The sequence below is a fragment of the Mus pahari genome, chromosome 21 (genome assembly GCF_900095145.1).
Source record: "Mus pahari chromosome 21, PAHARI_EIJ_v1.1, whole genome shotgun sequence".
Taxonomy (NCBI): domain Eukaryota; kingdom Metazoa; phylum Chordata; class Mammalia; order Rodentia; family Muridae; genus Mus; species Mus pahari.
In genome coordinates this window covers 318,930-336,743 of record NC_034610.1, presented here as the reverse complement: position 1 = coordinate 336,743, position 17,814 = coordinate 318,930, and the positions used below count along the sequence as shown (strand labels likewise).

At 44.7% G+C, this 17,814-nt stretch overlaps 1 protein-coding gene across 1 annotated transcript in view; it reads right to left on the bottom strand.

Annotated features, from left to right (window-relative positions):
• The window catches only part of Tiam2 (T cell lymphoma invasion and metastasis 2), a 194,124-nt gene that overhangs the window by 71,317 nt on the left and 104,993 nt on the right, over positions 1-17,814 (bottom strand). The window contains exons 5-9 of the mRNA XM_021221237.1: positions 15,148-15,320; positions 13,356-13,580; positions 4,918-5,103; positions 3,532-3,678; positions 2,538-2,609 (exon numbers count right to left, since the gene is read on the bottom strand). Coding sequence (XP_021076896.1) covers positions 2,538-2,609; positions 3,532-3,678; positions 4,918-5,103; positions 13,356-13,580; positions 15,148-15,320 — 803 coding nt within the window. The remainder of the gene's footprint in view (positions 1-2,537; positions 2,610-3,531; positions 3,679-4,917; positions 5,104-13,355; positions 13,581-15,147; positions 15,321-17,814) is intronic.

Genomic DNA, 17,814 nt, shown 5'->3' with positions numbered 1-17,814 from the left:
TTTCAGAGCCTCCTGTATCCCTATGCAGGGTTTCAGAGCCTCCTGTATCCCTATGCAGGGTTTCAGAGCCTCCTGTATCCCTATGCAGGGTTTCATCCCTATATGAAGCAAGCAGGGGGCTGCAGAGATGTCTTTGCTAGCTTTGGGACTTGAGGATTCAACAGGAGTATGTGGAAACCTTTAATCCCAGCATTCGGGAGGCAGAGGCAGGCGGATTTCTGAGTTCTAGGCCAGCCTGGTTTACAGAGTGAGTTCCAGGACAGCCAGGGCTACACAGAGAAACCCTGTCTCGAAAAACCAAAAAAAACAAAAACAAAAACAAAAACGCTGGGATTTTATCATAGACCAACACTTCCCAGCCATTAAAGGACTACAGCTAATACAAAAAATTAATTAACAAACATTGAGTATCATAATGTTGACATGAGCTGTGGGCTTAAAATACACAGGAACACTTACACTGCACAGAGCCAAGGCTTATGAAAAGCTCTTCAAAACAACATACACACACAGTCACACACACACATATTCATGCACACATACACATACACACTCACATTTACATACACATGCTCATACACAACTCATACACTCACACACACCACTCACACACACCACTCACACACACTCACAAACACACACTAACTCACACACACACACACACACACTCTCACATTCGCATGCACATACTCACACACACACTGATACAAACATATAGTAACTCACACACACTCTCACATTCACATACACACACACTCATATATACACACTCACATTCACATACACGTAACTTAATAGGATAAGGCAGAACACAGTAAGAATATAGCAAATCTGTGTGACATATCAACCACAGGATTATGTCAAATTCTCCAACAACAGTATGATCTGACAGGGGTTTTAAATCAGCTCTGCAAGTATACAGAGACCACAGGGCAGGAAACGGACAGCATTCCTTATAAATAGCATCCTTTATAGAAAAGAAAAGTTGGATGCAGCTTTTCTGTCTACCCATGGCTCGTGAACTTTGCCAAAAAGAGCATAAAACAGGAGATTCCTGGTTCAAGTCCCCCTACCCCCACACACAACCTGCTCTTGCCAACATGGTCCTAAGAGACTGCAGATGAGAAGAAATATAATTCTATAGGCTCTCCAACTCATTCACACTCAGGGCACCTGAGGTTGAGCTGCCATGCAAGAGGAACAGCTTTAGCAACAACAATGGCACACTAAAGAAACTGTACCCAGCTTCGCAAGAAGGCAGAACACATAGATGTCCTCCCTGAGTATTTTATATCACCAGGGAGTATTCCACTCCCTCCCAAAGCAACGGTCAGTGTCTAACTCAGGCTGTTTGGTTGTTTGTTTGTTTGTTTTTCCAGGCTAAACTTCCAACTTATCCAATTATTCCCATTAATGTGTTGGGTAGTTTTGGCAATGATCGAGTGTAGGTTTGTCTACGCTGATCATTATCAGGCTTTCTTATTTTAATTTTTTAAATTTATGTTTGTGTGAGAGAGTGTGTATTTGCCCATGCCATTTGTATGCAGGTGCCCGTGGAGGTCGGGCGAGAGCATCAGGGTCTCCTGGAGCTGAAATTACAGGCAGTTGTGAGCTGCCCTGTGGGTGCTGGGAACTAAACTCAGGTCCACTGAGGAGCAAAAAAACTCCATTAAATGTTGAACCATTCCTTCAGCCCCATGATCAGTGTTTTTAAATTATTTTATTATGCTATATGTATGTCTGCAAACCACACAGGTGCCTGGTATCCTCTGAGACCAGAAGAGAACGTCAAATTCTCCCAGAACTGGAGTTACAGGTGGTTGTTAGCCACCATCTGGTGCTAGAAAATGAACTTGGAGCCTGTTGAACAACAGTAGATATTCTTAACCTCCGGACCCCATCTCTCCAGCCCCACTACTGATCATTTACCTTTGATGAGTAGCTCAGATGTCTGTTAGAAATAAAATGGAAAAAAAAAAAAAGAAAGTAATTTGGTAGAGGAAAATCTGGAGAAACTGACTAATAATATGAACCGCAGCTTTTTGAGAAGGACAGGAATTTAAGGAAAGCACAAAATGTGACTATAAGCATATCCAAGTAGTGCATCCACTCCTGACCATACTCCTGACCTCAGAAACAGAAGCCACCCTAGAGACTAGAGAAGACATTGCTCAACCCAACTGAGGATGTCTCGAGAAGCAGCTGTGTGAAGGCCTTGAAGACCATGGAGGAAGCTGTAACTTGACAATGACTAATATTCAAAGGAGGGTTCAGGAACTGCTGAGGAACAGGTAACCTTACACCAAATTGGAGCTCTGGCTAGGTACTAATTTTCAGGTTGTAATGTCGTAAGTTTGAAATCCTCCAAAAATTCTTAGCATTCAGGGAACACCTCTTAGCTCACTTAGTAGGACCATTTTAATTCTAAACTTGTCTTTTAACAGATCCATGTGTAGACTCTAAACCAGCGTTCCTCAACTTAGTCAGCATAAAACAAAATGGCTGCCAAGATGGCGGCCCTGTCCCACCATATTTACCTCGTTGGAGTTAGTGGACTTTTGAGGTAGCTGAGTTCCAAGAAATCCATGACTGTGGCTAGAATCAAACATCTAACACAGAGGAGGAAGAAAAGAAGACTAATGAAAAGGTTCCGCAGTGTTCCTTGGCATTTACACATTTTTAGTTTAAATACTGAAATTGTATAATGTTTTATTTTGTCTCCATTTCACAATCTATACTAATATTCAAATACGAAGCTTTCCCTCTGCAGAGATGTCTGCTTTCTTTCCTCTCATAGCTTCACACATACTTTTCTGTGATGTTTCATAGTATTTAAGTCATCTGGAATTTTCTTGACATTGCTCTTTTTTTTTTTTTAACTAATTATGCATTTCAGAAGATGAGGAACGGAGTTGGCAAAGCCACAAAAATCAATCTTATAACTGTTTCTAATGTGCTTAGAATAAATATTGGAAGACAATATGTTAATAGACCTCTGTTTGACTAGAATCATTCTTTTTTTACTTTTGTAAATCTTATCTTCTAAATTTTGTAGAATACTAACATGAAATATTCAACTAGGCATACCTAATACATCAACTTCATTCATCTGTGTAAGTACTGACATAATATCTTTTTTAAAACAAAAATGTTCAACCAAATGCTTTTGTTTATCAAGAAATCTTTTGTTGAGAACATTCAGCAGATACACTGAGGCAGACAGTAAGGCTCATTTAATTAACTAAATGATACTTCTAAAATAAGCAAGTTATCCTGTTATCTATTACTTTATCATTTTAATTACATGAAGTTACCTTAATATAAAAATTGACCTTGACATTTATATACAGAATGTAATTATGGCAGTTCCATTCAGAAAATGTAGGCTCAATATTAGCCAATGGACTACAGTTAACCACTACCTATAACCAACAAATAGCTACTTCTTACAAGTAAACAAAAATGCAAATAGAAAGGGAGGTGTCAAAAAATGTCACCTAGCATCTTGTTCCTCCCATGTCAAGAACTCACCTGAGTTATGGAAGCTCTCGTCTCCCTCCCCTTTCTTGCTAGGGTGTCCAGACCTTTCAATGAAGAAAATATGCCTTTCTTGCTTTTTCCTCTCTGGGTAAGGGAAAGTGTTCTTTTCCTGAGAGCGGAATCATCTCTGGAGCACACCTAATGTTAAACACAATTGAAAAACATCTTAAAGCCCATCGAAGTTTCTGCCCTGTGGAGACGTCAGCCTGGCTGTGAGTGTGTTCTGACAGTGCCTGAGTCGGCCTGGCTGTAAGTGTGTTCTGACAGTGCCTGAGTCTGCCGCATAGTTCACATGCGGAAGAAATCAGCCTCCACAGTGGCTTTACCTAGATAGCGCAAGCCAACGATCAGATGGACCCGCGACAGGCAGCAGAGTCGGCAAAACCACTCTGAGCTCTTCAGGATGAGCCGGTTCAATGCAAAAAGCCAGAAGCAAGTTCAGACCCTACCCGTGGAGCTCCCAGCACTACACACCAAGCAAACCACTGTTTATGCATTGTGTTTGCATATGTGTCTGTGTGTCTGCAGGTGCATGTGGACGCCAAAGGTCCTCAGGCACCACCCACAATGTTTATTCTTTTCATTTTTTTTTCTCCTTTTTATGTGTATATGGTGACTGTGCTCGTGTATAAGCATGTTCATATGTGTGAGGGCACCTGTGCATGTGTGTGTGTAGCAGAGGCTTGAAGTTGACATCAGGAATCTTCCCCAATCCTTCTTCCACCTTGTTTTTTGAGACACGGAATATCAATCAAACTCAGAACTCACTGATATTACTAACCTGGCTAGACAACTTGCTCAGCTCTAGGGATCCTGTCTCCACCTTCCAAAGGCTGGACTTACAGGTGGGTAGCTAGGGTCTCCCAGCATTTGCAGGGATACATTACCAGAAGGTCTTTCTTCTTGTTCTAATCACTGAACCATCTCCCTAGTACTCCATCTTTTTCCCCCTTTTTCCCCCTTATTCTTCTGTTTTTTAGAGACAGGTTCTTGTTTACCTGGAGCTCCCCAAATATAGACCCTAGGGATGAAGCCCAGGTCTTCACATTTTCAAGGACACCACTTTACTCACTGAACTATCATCCCAGCCCCAGATTAAACATCATTTAATTCATCTTTCTCTTCTTAACCCAGTAAGAGCACTCCTCGGGGACCAGCACCTTCCCAAGAGTATGAGGAGGGATAGACAGGGAGATGAGAATATGGAGTAACTTCCAGCTGACAGCTAGAATAAGCATCTGAGAAACTGGAAACTACAGTTTACTCTGCTGGTCCCCAGTACCTAGTCTCTGGTGACCCTTGGTTAACTTCCGGCAGAAGTATTAGTCAACTGTGGAAAGGCGCAAGCCCCTGACCCAACCCTCCCCAGGAACTTACCAGAGCATGGAAAGACGAAACAGACAGGACACCCAGCCTGCCAAGAGCCAGCTTGGAGGGGCGGCTGGTGGCAGCAAGTAGACTCTTGGGATTTGGTAACTCCCCACCTTGTAAGCTCGCCAAATAGCAGCGCATACGGAACAGGTCCATGTGGAATTTTTCCAGATTCTGCTCCCATTGCCGGATCTTAAACAGCGAGAAGAGAGAAGAGCGATGACTTCAACCTTAGCTACAAGTCTGTGCAGCTCCAACTGCAAATGCAATTCCTTACACAGCCCTCAAGGAAAAATTACTAGCAGCTGGAGCTGTGTGGTTTCAATCTGCTGTTCCCCACCTTTAACACCCTTGTACTAGAACTTACTAGGTCATGGTCCTACACAGACAGACACTCGGATATACTTCATCAGGACAGCCAAGATCAAAGGCAGCTGGGGGTCCCAATAGAGTGACATGCCAAAGTGTATGATAGTTACAGAGCAACAATGCTATGTTACAGAGCACTATGGGATATAAAGTGAAACACATGCCTCCCCTGTCACATGTCTCTCCCCATTTATACCCTTAGGTCCTTTCCTGTGGGTCATGACCAGTGTGTGTGGGGGGGGGTCACACATTAGATATCCTGCACATCAGATGTTTACATTATGATTCCCAACAGTAACAAAGTGACACTTATGAAGTAGCAATGAAATAATGTTATGGTTGGGGGTCACCCCAACGTGAGGAACTGTATTAAGGGATCACAGCATTAGGGAGGTTGAGAGCCACTGCCCCACTGGATGAACTGCACACAGACAAACACAGCATGTGTGGTGGCAGGGACCTGGCGTTCCAAAAAAACAATGACAATCAAGTGCACTTCAGAGATAGGACAGACATTTAGCATTAGCTGCTATTCAGTGTCTGGGAGAATAACTACCACCTGTACAACTGAAAACAATTAAAGCAGCTACAGATATTTACACAACAGAAGCGCTGTGTATTTCTTCAAGAAAAAGGAGTCAGGAGCTGGCCAAGAAATGCCATCAGATGGTATTTGTCCGGGGACCTCTCTCCTGTCTCCCCAACACATCACAACCATACGTCTATATAAAATGTAACCTCTATTTGCATGCAGATCAACAGGCAGAGTGAGAGGCACAGGAGATTTGATAACATAAAGCTCAGTACAAGACAGGAAGCTGACATTCTGAAGGCCCTGGTGGCTACCTCCACATGGCCTACAGTGACCACCAGGCACTGGACTCTATCAAGGGTGACAGATTTTGTCAACACCGATGGTGTCTCCTATTGGCTGTGTTATTTAGTATCCACAGAAAACCAGACAAAATCCCCTATGTCAGACATCCATTCTGAATAAACAAGCATTAGAAAGACTTCCAGTGGGTTAGAGAGATGGCTCAGCGGTTAAGAGCACTGACTGTTCTTCCCAAGGTCCTGAGTTCAAATCCCAGCAACCACATGGTGGTTCACAACCATCCATAATAAGATCTGATGCCCTCTTCTGGAGACAGCAACAGTATATTTACATATATGAAGCAAATGCAACATAAGTCCTGGGGGCACAGCTCAGTTCTGGGGCACAGTTCAGTTCTGGGGGTACAGCTCAGCTCTGGGGGTACAGCTCAGCTTTGGGGGTATAGCTCAGTTCTGGAGATGTAGCTCAGTTCTGGGGTTGCAGCTCAGTGGGTAGAGTACTTGCTTACCCACATTCCCAAAGCCTTGGGACTGGATCATAATTTGGGCATCATGGTGCATGCCTGTACCCCCAACATTGAGAAGGTACAGGCAAGATCGGTCAATTAAGGACAGCTTCAGCTACCTAGTATCTGCCCGAGATCAGAGAGCAAAGATTTAAAATAAGTTATCTGTGTGTGAATGTGTGTACATGTGTATGTGTGAGAGTGTGTGTGTGTGTGTGTGTGTGTGTGTGTGTGTGTGTGTGTGTGTGTAAGTTCTATGCTGTGTGTGTGGAGGTCAGAGATAACTTTTGGAAGCTGCTTCTCTTCTACCTCCACATGGGTACCAGAGATCAGACTCAGGTCAGTAGGCTACACCTATTAAAGCCATATCACCAGTCCCACACACACAGAGGGAAATGTTTAATGATGAAATCCCACAGGAAACTCCCAGGTCTAAGCACCGGCACAAACTCAATGATGAGTTTGCTCTTTATTGGTAACATATAGCAGTGTTCAATGAATGAGCACCATGATGCTCTAGAGAGCTGTAAAAGGGCGGGAGGGGGAGATGAAGCCCAATGATAAAAATCATGATGACGCAAAACAGCACAGGATGTAGTCAAAGAGAGACGTCAGCATTCCCGCAGCACCCGACCCCCTGAGGAAAGTATTTTATCTCATTTGCTCATTCAACTGTCCATTTGTAGGTTTGGCCTAAAAGATAGTTTACTTTTTCCTTTTTGGTGGAGTGACTTTTCAAAACACCCACTCTGTGCTTTGCAAATACTAAGACCTATGTTCACTAAAGATCCCAACCAGTGACAAAGGTCTACTGAAGTTGACTAGAGGCTAGCTTTGCCTCCATGGAGATAAAAGTCACCCATTTTACAGCCAGTAAGTTTTCCTTCAAATCAAACTGGAAACCCCATGTTATGGGAGCCAGAGACCCAAGGATTTATCACTCATTCATACTAAGTCATGTATCCCACACTTAGTCAGCAAGTGTGTACCTTACTGAAGTCCCAAGGAGCCATAGCTGAGCACCCAAAACATTGCATGGATGCCTAATCACTCACCACATCCAGAAAACAACCAAAGCTGTGAGAAATGGGGTCCGTTAGGAGCTGTGTTTTGCAGCAGGGGGCAAGTGGAGCCATGAGAGACAACTAGAAAGCAGTGTGCTGAGCCAAGAGACAGACAGAAGGTAGAGCCATGTGACATCCTAGGCAGAACCTGTGTGAGGGGCAGTCTTGGAGGAAGTAGCCGCCCACAGGCCTTCACGAGAAATGGTATGTGCAGAGTGGACCAGGTGACAGGAAGCAGCACGCAAGTGCAGAGTCCTCTCTGCCTAGAAGTCCCCAGAAAGGATAGGAGTCGGGAAGCAGTCTGAGAGAACACAGCCAAGTAAGGTTCTGGATGAAGGCCAGAGTGGACAGTAGTTCATGTTCAATGCCACGGGGATGCCGAAGGGCTTCGAAACCAGGAAACCTTGTGACTGGATGTATTGGCTACATGTGAACACTGTTGGTTGTATGAAAATATGCCACCCTGGACAGGGCACCTTTCTCTGCCCCTCTTCTAGTTAAAGCCTCATTTCTAAGAAGCAATTCAGATGGTCTCTCCTCCAGAGGTCTCCCAAGCATACACAGGACATTAAGGTCTCCTCCTGCTGTTTTGCCCCACACCATGAAACTATAGCCTGTGTTGAGACTACAGGCCCAGGCTGGAGAGATGGCTCAGCAGTTAAGAGTATTGACTGCTCTTCCAGAGGTCCTGAGTTCAATTCCCAGCACCCACATGGTGGCTCACAACCATCTGTAATGGGATCTGAGGGACAGTATATCACATACATTAAATAAATAAATAAATAAATAAATAAATAAATAAATAAATAAATTTGAGAGAGAGAGAGAGAGAGAGAGAGAGAGAGAGAGACTGAGACTGAGACTATAGGCCCAATCCTGCCATGCTTCCAGATGGAGGATACTCTGAGGACACAGTATACACACACACACCTAGCCTATAGCAAGCACTGCATAGAAGGTCACTGAATAGGGCTACATTTGTGCTGCCTAACACACTCCCACTGTCTCCCTACTGACCACTAAAGAAAACCCATATCTGTGCATTGCACTTCTGTCAACCAGCCTTGTCCCACAACTCTTCTCCATTCCCTTCCACAAACCGCGCCCCTCCCCCATCCACATATAACATCACACTTTAAAGGCTGCATCCACACTGCTCCCTCACCATGGTTTCTAAGTACCTAAACACAATGCATCCTTCTTTATCAACTTAAACCTTTAAATAAATATATTAAAAGGATGCCCAGGCTGGGATGATGGATGTGGTCCTACTGGGAGTGGGGGGGTAGGGTTGGGGACATTCTCCAGACACCATAGCAGCCCTGGTTACATACCTCTATTCCCCTTTCCAGCTCACTCTTCATAGGCAGACCCTTGGTCCCTGAAAAGGGCCTACAATGATGCAGGCTGGGGTGGGGGTGGCAAAGTCATCTAAGAGGATGCCAGGACTGCCCAAGGCTGGTGAAGCTTTTGTCTTCATTTACTTGTTTGAGTTAATAAACGGAAAGGAAAATAAAGTACTAACTGGACTTAATTTACAATGCTTCCTCCCTCGAGACTTCAAAGGCACTCCCCATGTGGACACACAGAGGGGTCTGGTGCGTATTGGATACGCTCAAATGAACGTTGCATCATCTGCCTGTGAAATAGCCCAGAGGCCAGAGGACAGGACTGTAGCAAGGTTTATTTTAAGCAAAGCGTGTGACCTCCACAGCAGCATGAAACAGCCATTGTTGCCATGACAGTGTCTTTCTAATTGGAAAAGGGTGTTGACAACCATTTTCTCCACCCATCCACTTCAAAGAGATCCTGTTCCAGAGACTTTATCCATCTTGCATGATGTCATCTACATTGTAGGATCTGGTATTATGTGGCTAGATCAGAAGTTTCTGGAGTCTCTGGGACAAGCCCAGCTGTGACCTCCAAACGGCAGTGAGCTAGAGCACTCCTTTACAGTGGGAACTTGTCAATGGGAACTTTGCAGAACACATGAAAGGTGCACGGGAGCTGGGGCCTCCTTGGTCCAAGCCTGTGGATAACTGTGCACTGGCACAATATGTTCCTAGTTGGAGACTTAAAAGCAATCTCAAGCCTAGGAGAGGAAGATCCGGAGAAAGATGTACCAAGGGTTACACATGAATCAAGCCAGTTAACGGAAGGCTAGAACCTCCTACACCAGAGAATGCGTGTGAGGGACACAGCACGTTTGTACAATACTCAGGCAGGGCAGGAGGTGGGCACAGTGTGAACAATGCAAAAAGGCACACCTCTCCCTGCTGAGCACTCTCTCTGACCCACCAATATCCTTGGGAGTGTTTTCCCCATCCTTAACAAACTGCCTCTATTTCTACCTCTATACTTACCTGCCTGGGACCTGTTCTTTGAAATGCAAGAACCAGGAAAATCATTAATAGGTGCCGTGGGGATGTCAATCCATGCCCAGAACTCATGCGCTTTTCTTAGACTTTGGGTCCAGCAAATGAGAGCAAGTGGCTCCCTCTGACAGTTGAGTTGGGAAGAGAGAGCCCAGTGAATGTAACTCCTGTTACCCAATGCAGGACCCTTGGGGGAAAGGTGACTACATTATGGCCTTAAAAAAAAAAAAAATCTAACACGGTAACATGACATTAAAGCAGAATTTCTGAAGCTTAACTCAAAAGAGTTTCTTCCCAGGAACCCAAAGGGAGGTGGGGGGAGTAGGGGGGAAGCAGGGAGGCATTAGGGCTGGGAGCAGGGATGAGCTAGAACCAGAGTAAAGAACTGATAACATCAGAAAGGTGTACTCAAAATGACTAATGTGACTCCGTCAGACAGTGGGCAATGCGCCTTGAAGGGTAACACTCCTGCACCTTCGCATGTAAACACAAATGTTCTACCCTTAAGCTCCAACGTCATCATGACTTCATGTCTTTGTGACAGGGTCTAGCTAAGTTGCAATGTAGGCACGGCTGGCTTAAATTTATAATCTTCCTTCCTTGGCCATCCAAGTACCTGGGACCACAGGCCTACAGCACCACGGATTTCGATTCGTTAAAAGAATTCTTTGGACCACCTAACCATGGAAGACTCTCAGATTTATGTAAATGCTTAGAGTTGCAACCCCTGCTCATCAGAGATCAAACACCTTCGAACATCCATTCACAAGCTATTGACACTGCAAAAAAATATGTGGAGAGTGTGTATGTGTGTGTGTGAGAGAGAGTCTGTGTGTGTATGTGAGTATGAGTGTATCTGAATGTGTGTGTGCCTCTGTGTGTGTGTCTGTGTATATGTGAGTATGCATCTGTATGTCAGTGTGTGAGTGTTTGTGTGTGTGAGCGTGTATGTTTGTGTGTCTGAGTGTGTAAATGTGAGTGTGTATATGTGTGTTGAATGCACTTACAGCCAAAGACCTCTGCCATCTTTTTTTTTTTTTACTTTATGTATATAAATTTTTTTCTGCATGTCTACATGTCTATGTGCCACACATGTATGGTGCCCACAGAGGCCAGATGAGGGTATCAGATCCCCTGGACCTAGAGTCACAGATGTTGTGAGCTGCCATGTGAGAGCTGGGAATTAAACCCAGGTTCTATGGGAGGAGCAGACAGTGCTCTTAACCACTGAGCCATCTCTCTAGCCCAAATTTAAATATTTAAAAAAGTATTTGTTTAGGATTCTCTGGCCACGAGGAGGCCCAGAATGAGACACACACACACACACACACACACACACACAGAGAGAGAGAGAGAGACAGAGAGACAGAGAGAGACAGAGAGACAGAGACAGAGACAGAGAGACAGAGAGAGAGACAGACAGACAGACAGACAGACAGACAGACAAACAGAGTGTGTGTGTGTGTGTGTAGGGAGAGGGGGAGGAAGAGGACAAAGAAGAGGAGAGAACCAGAACCCTCTCAATTTTGCCAAATACTCCCTTTCTCTCCTTACATGAGAACAATGGCCCGGTTCCCCTATCCTATCTGCTGGCTAAGTCTTTCCAGATAAAAGCAGGACAGAGACATGACAGACCTCACCTATCTGCTAGTCAAACCCCCATGCCCTTACTCGCTCTGCTTTCCTTCTTACTGTGCTGGCAGGAACCCTGAGCACGGGAAGCATCTTCCCCAAGAACAGATCCATTCAGCACAAATTCTATAGAATTACAGAAAACTGCATTTTGCCATTTTTTTTAAAAAAACAAATTCCCAGACTTTTTTTTTTTTTTTTTACGTTACTTGCTACCAGAGCTTTCTTTGAACCTGAACACCCCCATTTCCTGCCCACTGTCTTTCCTTAGTCAGGCCGTGCTTCACCTCCAACCTTCAATACAGAGAATGTAGTCAGGTCTCCATCACTATGATGAAAACACCTGGGAAAATCAACATAGGGGAGGAAAGAACGTGGCTCACAGATTCTGAGGTTTCAGTGTGTGGTCACCTGGCTGTGTCATCTGGGCCCATGGAGAGGCAGGGCATTGGGGTGGGGGCTGCAGAAGGCAGAACAAAGACATTCACCTCGTGGTGGTTGAGAAGCAGAGGTGAGGGGGAAGAGAGTGGGAGAGGAAGAGCGAGAGGAAAAGGGACAGACAGACAGACAGAATAAACCCTTTCAGGGCAGGCCCTCATTTATCACATTCCCCAACTAGGGCCCAGCTCCCGGTGCTTTTACTATTTAATCCGTCCATGATGTCACAGTTCTTGTGATATAAGGTCCCTCCTGTGGACACCGCTGAGAAGAGATCTAGCCTTCAACACAGGTGGGGGCATTGAAAATCTAACTCACAACCAGAGGATAAAATAATACCCCCCAAGTCTTATCGTCAAGATTGAAACGGCCCGAATTATGTGTCTCCCCCAAATCTCCATGCCAGAGTCCTGACTCCCAAGAACTGGGGAATGGTACCTTCTGGGAGATAAGCAGTTCAGGGGGCAGAGAACTCATGGGTAAGATCAGTGTCCTAAAGAGACTCAGAGATTTCCTTCACTTCTTCCACCATATCAGACAGTCAGCAAGACAACCCCATCTATACCCAGGGAAGCTGGCCCCATCTGACATGGAATCTGTCCATGACTTGATGAAGGACTTTCAGACTCCAGATGCATAAACAATAACTTTCTATTGTTCATAAACCACTTTGTTGATGGAGTTTGTTATGTTGAACCAGCCCTGATCCCAGCTAAGTATCAAGTACTTCTCATGCATATAATTTGGCACTTCTATGCTAGTATGCACAGGAGCCCCAAGCCACCTCTCTTAGTACTTCTACCCTAAGCCAAATGGCCCCTGTCCTCCTCCCTACCTGAAAACTCAACAATGCATAAGTCAACAATGTCTTCAGACCACCTTCTTCCAGGAACTCACCCTCACCATTTCCTCCAGTTCCTAGTCCAACCTCAACCCTGTGGCTTCTCACAGCATTTGAAGGCTACACCTAATCTAGCCCGTTCTAGAAGGTTTCTTTAGTGTCATGTTTACCAGGTTTGCTTTCTAACTAGATTATATACTTCTTAGAAATAAGATTCCTATTTCATAATTATTTCTGTGTGTTCAGGTGAGAACACACATCTCTTAGAAATATCAGTATGTGCAGATTGGAGAATATAAGTAATGAAGAAGAACTGAGAAGGGAGAAGCTGATTTACATGAGCGTGTGTGTAGGTGGCTATCGGGTGACACACAATCAATGGTACCTGATTCTCGATGGCCTTCCTGTTCTTGGGGTCGCTCACCACAGACAGCTGCAGCTCTGCCATCTTCTTCATCTTGCTATCCATGTCTATCTTCTGAAGCAGGCTTCTGGTCTGGCTCTTCAGCAGTCGCACCGTGTCCTCCTTCCCATGCTTCTTTGCAAAGAGGGATGCGCACGCCGAGTGGATGGCCGTGACCCAGTTTTCCAGATCTGTCTGGCTAGTGGCCTGAGCATGGGATAAGGGAATTGTTTGAGATTATTTGAACGGAAAAGTTCTCTCCAAAATGGAAGAGCCAGCTTTGATGTGTCAAACCCAAGGGGTCCCTTCACAAACACAAAACCAAAACAAAATGTTTAGTTTCCCAAATGTAAACACCCAACTCGGGTTCAAAGAGTCTATGCTGGCTAGTTCTAACTGCTAGCTTGGTACAGCCTAGGATCTCCCAGCAAGTCTCTCCATGAAGCACTGTGTAGATTAGTCTGGCCTGTGGGCATGTCTATGGGGGGACAGTCTTGACTTCTTTAATTGATATGAAAAGGCCAGGCTGAGAGTGAGGAGCTCCATTCCCTGGCTTTGTATCATAAACTGTAAGAGTAGAGACAGTGAACTGAGTACTAACTACTGTGTGTGCATTTGTTTCTTTCCCAGCCCTTGACTGTGACTATGATATCTCAACCCCCTCCCCCCAAATACTGCGACTTCCCCACAGTGATGGACCGTGACCTAGAATCATGAACTAAAGAAAATAACCTTTTCTTCAGTTGATTTTTGTCTGGGTATGTCAATGCAGAAATAAAAGTAAGGCGGAAACTTTAGTGTAGTGACCAGAAAGACAGGAACAAAAGCGGAAACTTTAGTGTAGTGACCAGAAAGACAGGAACAAAAACAGCCCACAGTTAGTGACAGAAAACAAGGGTCTATTCACCATGGTGACATTATGTCATATGTATTACATTCATGCTAAAAAGCAATCCTATATGCTCTTTTGATGGTTGGTGGTGGTGGTAACAGTGATAGTTTTTCAACATAGAGTCTCTCTGTATAGATCAGGTCATGCTGGAACTCACTATGTAGTCTACTACTCACAGAAATCCTCCTGTCTCAGCCTCTCAAGAGCTAGGATTACGTATGTGTGTTACCCCATGCCTGGCTTCTGTGCACCCTTATTAATCATCCTGTTCAAAGCCCAAAGTGTCAAGAAGTTGTCGGAGTATTCCAAGAAGACACAGGTGCTGAGCAACAGTAGCAGAAGTCAATTAGTCTGCCAGACTCAACACCATGCTAGGCATTTCTATCAAATTGCTGGACATCCTAATGGCAGATATCCTGGGTATTACTATCCCAAGGCAGCCACCACTTTCACACTTGTCCAGGAGGCTCTAGTGAGCCTGAGAAGCTTCTTTGACATTCACTAGGGATGCCTGGGAACAGCTGACGCTTCCCTAGCCACGGGCTTTCTTTAACAGATCTCTGTTCTGGAACTCTCAGACATTACCCTCTCTCTAGGTCATATGTTATGCAGAGCACAGATCACAATATTTTCTTTGTCCTGGCATGGATAGGAAAGGCAGTAGCTTTAGACTTCACCAGACAAATGCCTGTTATAGACATGGCCATGATCCTTGCACTGGTGAGTATGAACAGCCTTAGTCTGCCCACACCCTAATCCCAAAGCTTAATGGAGCATCCATTGAATTCACGCCAGTGTTTTCCTGTTCAATTCTGCTCTGTCTCACCTTAATCATTCACACACCACCACCTCACCCCTCCGTTGGCAGAACAGCAGTGGTACCTGGAATAGGTAGACGTCCCCACAAGAGTTACTCAGGCAGAACACGTGTTCCTTCTTGGGATGCTCTGGGACAGACTGCACGATGCTGTCCTCTGCAAAGAGGGCACACCGTGGGGCACTATTCTGGTCTGTGGAATTCTTTCCGTAGGTCTCATAAAACAGCAGAGTACAGCCTAAGAAAGATGAAAGCAGAATGATGTTCCTGCCAGCCACACGACCAGAGAGTATAGAAAAGGAGTGACAGGTAAATGACACAATCCCAAAATGTCCCTGGACACCTGCAAGAGGCTAGTGTTTAAACAAGGAAACCCTGGCATGTACAACATTCCTAGTTAAAAATCTCAGGACAGAACCAAACCTAAATGATGTGATCAGCATGGTTTCACTGATCAATAACAATTTAGGTCGGGTGGTGGTGGCGCACACCTTTAATCCCAGCACTTGGGAGGCAGAGGCAGACGGATTTCTGAGTTCAAGGCCAGCCTAGTCTACAAAGTGAGTTCTAGGACAGCCAGGGCTACACAGAGAAACCCTGTCTCGGAAAAAAAAATTTCAGTATACCTCCACCTGACTCCCCAGGTACTCTGTCCACACAGCTATCCTACAAAGTTGTCAAAGTGACATGCACCCATCTACCAACAAGAAATTCAGGATGGAGTCACGTGTGTAGATGCCCCAGGCAAGACAACAGTGGAGCACAGATTTGAACTTTGCTCCCTGAACCTCAGCATCCTCAATCTCAAGTACATGACTACGTTATTTCAAATGTATTTATTAAATGTGGTAGGCTGAAAATAATCCCATGTGTGTTAGCGACACTTATAGTTTGTGGGCCAGGAAACAGGAAATAGCTACTGAACTTGGCCATTTATAAGAAAGTATCAAGCTGACCTTTCAAATATACACCAAACAATCTCACACATCTCACAAGCTAGAAAATGAACTATGATTCGATTCTAAGCACTACTCTTTAAATGTCAGTACCTGTGATTCCAATGTTTTATTTTCCTTAATAAGCTAATAAAGACTTACAGATCAAAGATTTAGACTCAGTCTTATATTTACATCGATCCTAAGAAGCACAGGAGTATGTTTTCTAGCATAAGACTACTTCAAACCTTCACCCATTCATATATGAGCACTTGTATGTGAAGGTCAGAGGTCAACTTTGCATCTTTTCTTAAGGCATTATCCACTCTGCTCACTGAGTCAGGCCTCCTCAGTTTTTTACTTCATTTATTCGGCTAGTCTTTTTATTTATTTTATTGGGTTCTGATATTTCTACCACCTTTCAGTCCTTATTCCACCTTAATCCCTTCCAAACCCCCAACACTAGGTAGGTGACAAAGAAGGTTAGAGGGGAAGACCTCTTTCAGCCAACAAATTCCTGCCGATTAGGGATGCAGTTCCTTGGGGCAAGTCTAATCTTTGTTGTCCGGATATCCAGCAGTTCAGCGAACCAGTAATAATATATGCAGCAGTGGGGGCAGTAATGGGGAGCAGTCACCGCCGGACTGGGCCTCTCCCATCTATACCTGCTCAAGAATTCTCAGAATTAAACCACCTATAGCTAACAAAGATCATGCCCTTCCCAGAGCACACACAAGGCAAATAGTCTGCTCCTGTGGACGATCTGAAGTAGCCCTATGCCCCCCCCACACACACCTGAGATTAAAACAAAAACATGTTCATATAACATAACTGGGGTGTTTTTTTTTTAAGAAACCAAAATTCTCACTATACTACACTTAACATTATACTCTACTACACACTACACTACACTCACTATACTACACTGGGATTACAACCACACACTACTGCATTCATTTTATAAAATATGAGTTTTAAGGATCAAATACAGGTCCTCGTGCTTGTTTAGCACGGTTTACTGACTGAACCATCTCCCTAGCCCCAGTGAAATAGTGCACGCATTATTTTACACACCGAGCACTGACACTCACATATTAACGACAAGGTACCTGTGGATGCGTGCCCTTCCCATCAACAGTGGGGAGCCCCCAGCCTGTCTTCCCCAGTGCCGAGTGAGAAGGGCCCAACACTGTGTTCTGTCCTCATTCAAGTTCAGATGTTTTACAGGTGATATTATAGGTTGAGTATGTGGTTACCTAGCATGTGCCGTGTGGTTGCCTAGCATGTGCCAGGCCTACCTAGTCTATCTCCACTCACGCATGAGCTCACATGTGCATGCACACACTCATAGCGTGTTCCTTTTGCCACATTCACTGCTTCCTTAAGCCTTGACACGAACCAGCACTGTAGCAGAGTGCCAGGGGAAAGAGGTCTGCCCAAGTGCAGCCTCCTGAATGGGTGCTCCGTCCCTGTCATATAGCATTTCAACATCTCAACTCTCCTCAACACAAATAAAGCTTTGTCCAAACTAGGAAGGTGGACATAATCAAATACCAAAGGCAAGAGGAGACAGAAGAGGTTTATAGCCAGAGCTGCCGATCTAAACCTCTCTTCCTAGACAAGGATGACCATGAAAACCAGCCCAGCCCTTTTCCTTTGAGAAAGACCCATCTGTCTTTATATAAGCAAAACACCATGACCTGAGGCTCAGAATGAAGCTGACAGAGCCACAGGCCAGCTGCACCTAGTACCAGGTTCTTCCCTTGGGTTCATGTTTCCTTTCCAGTTTACCTGATG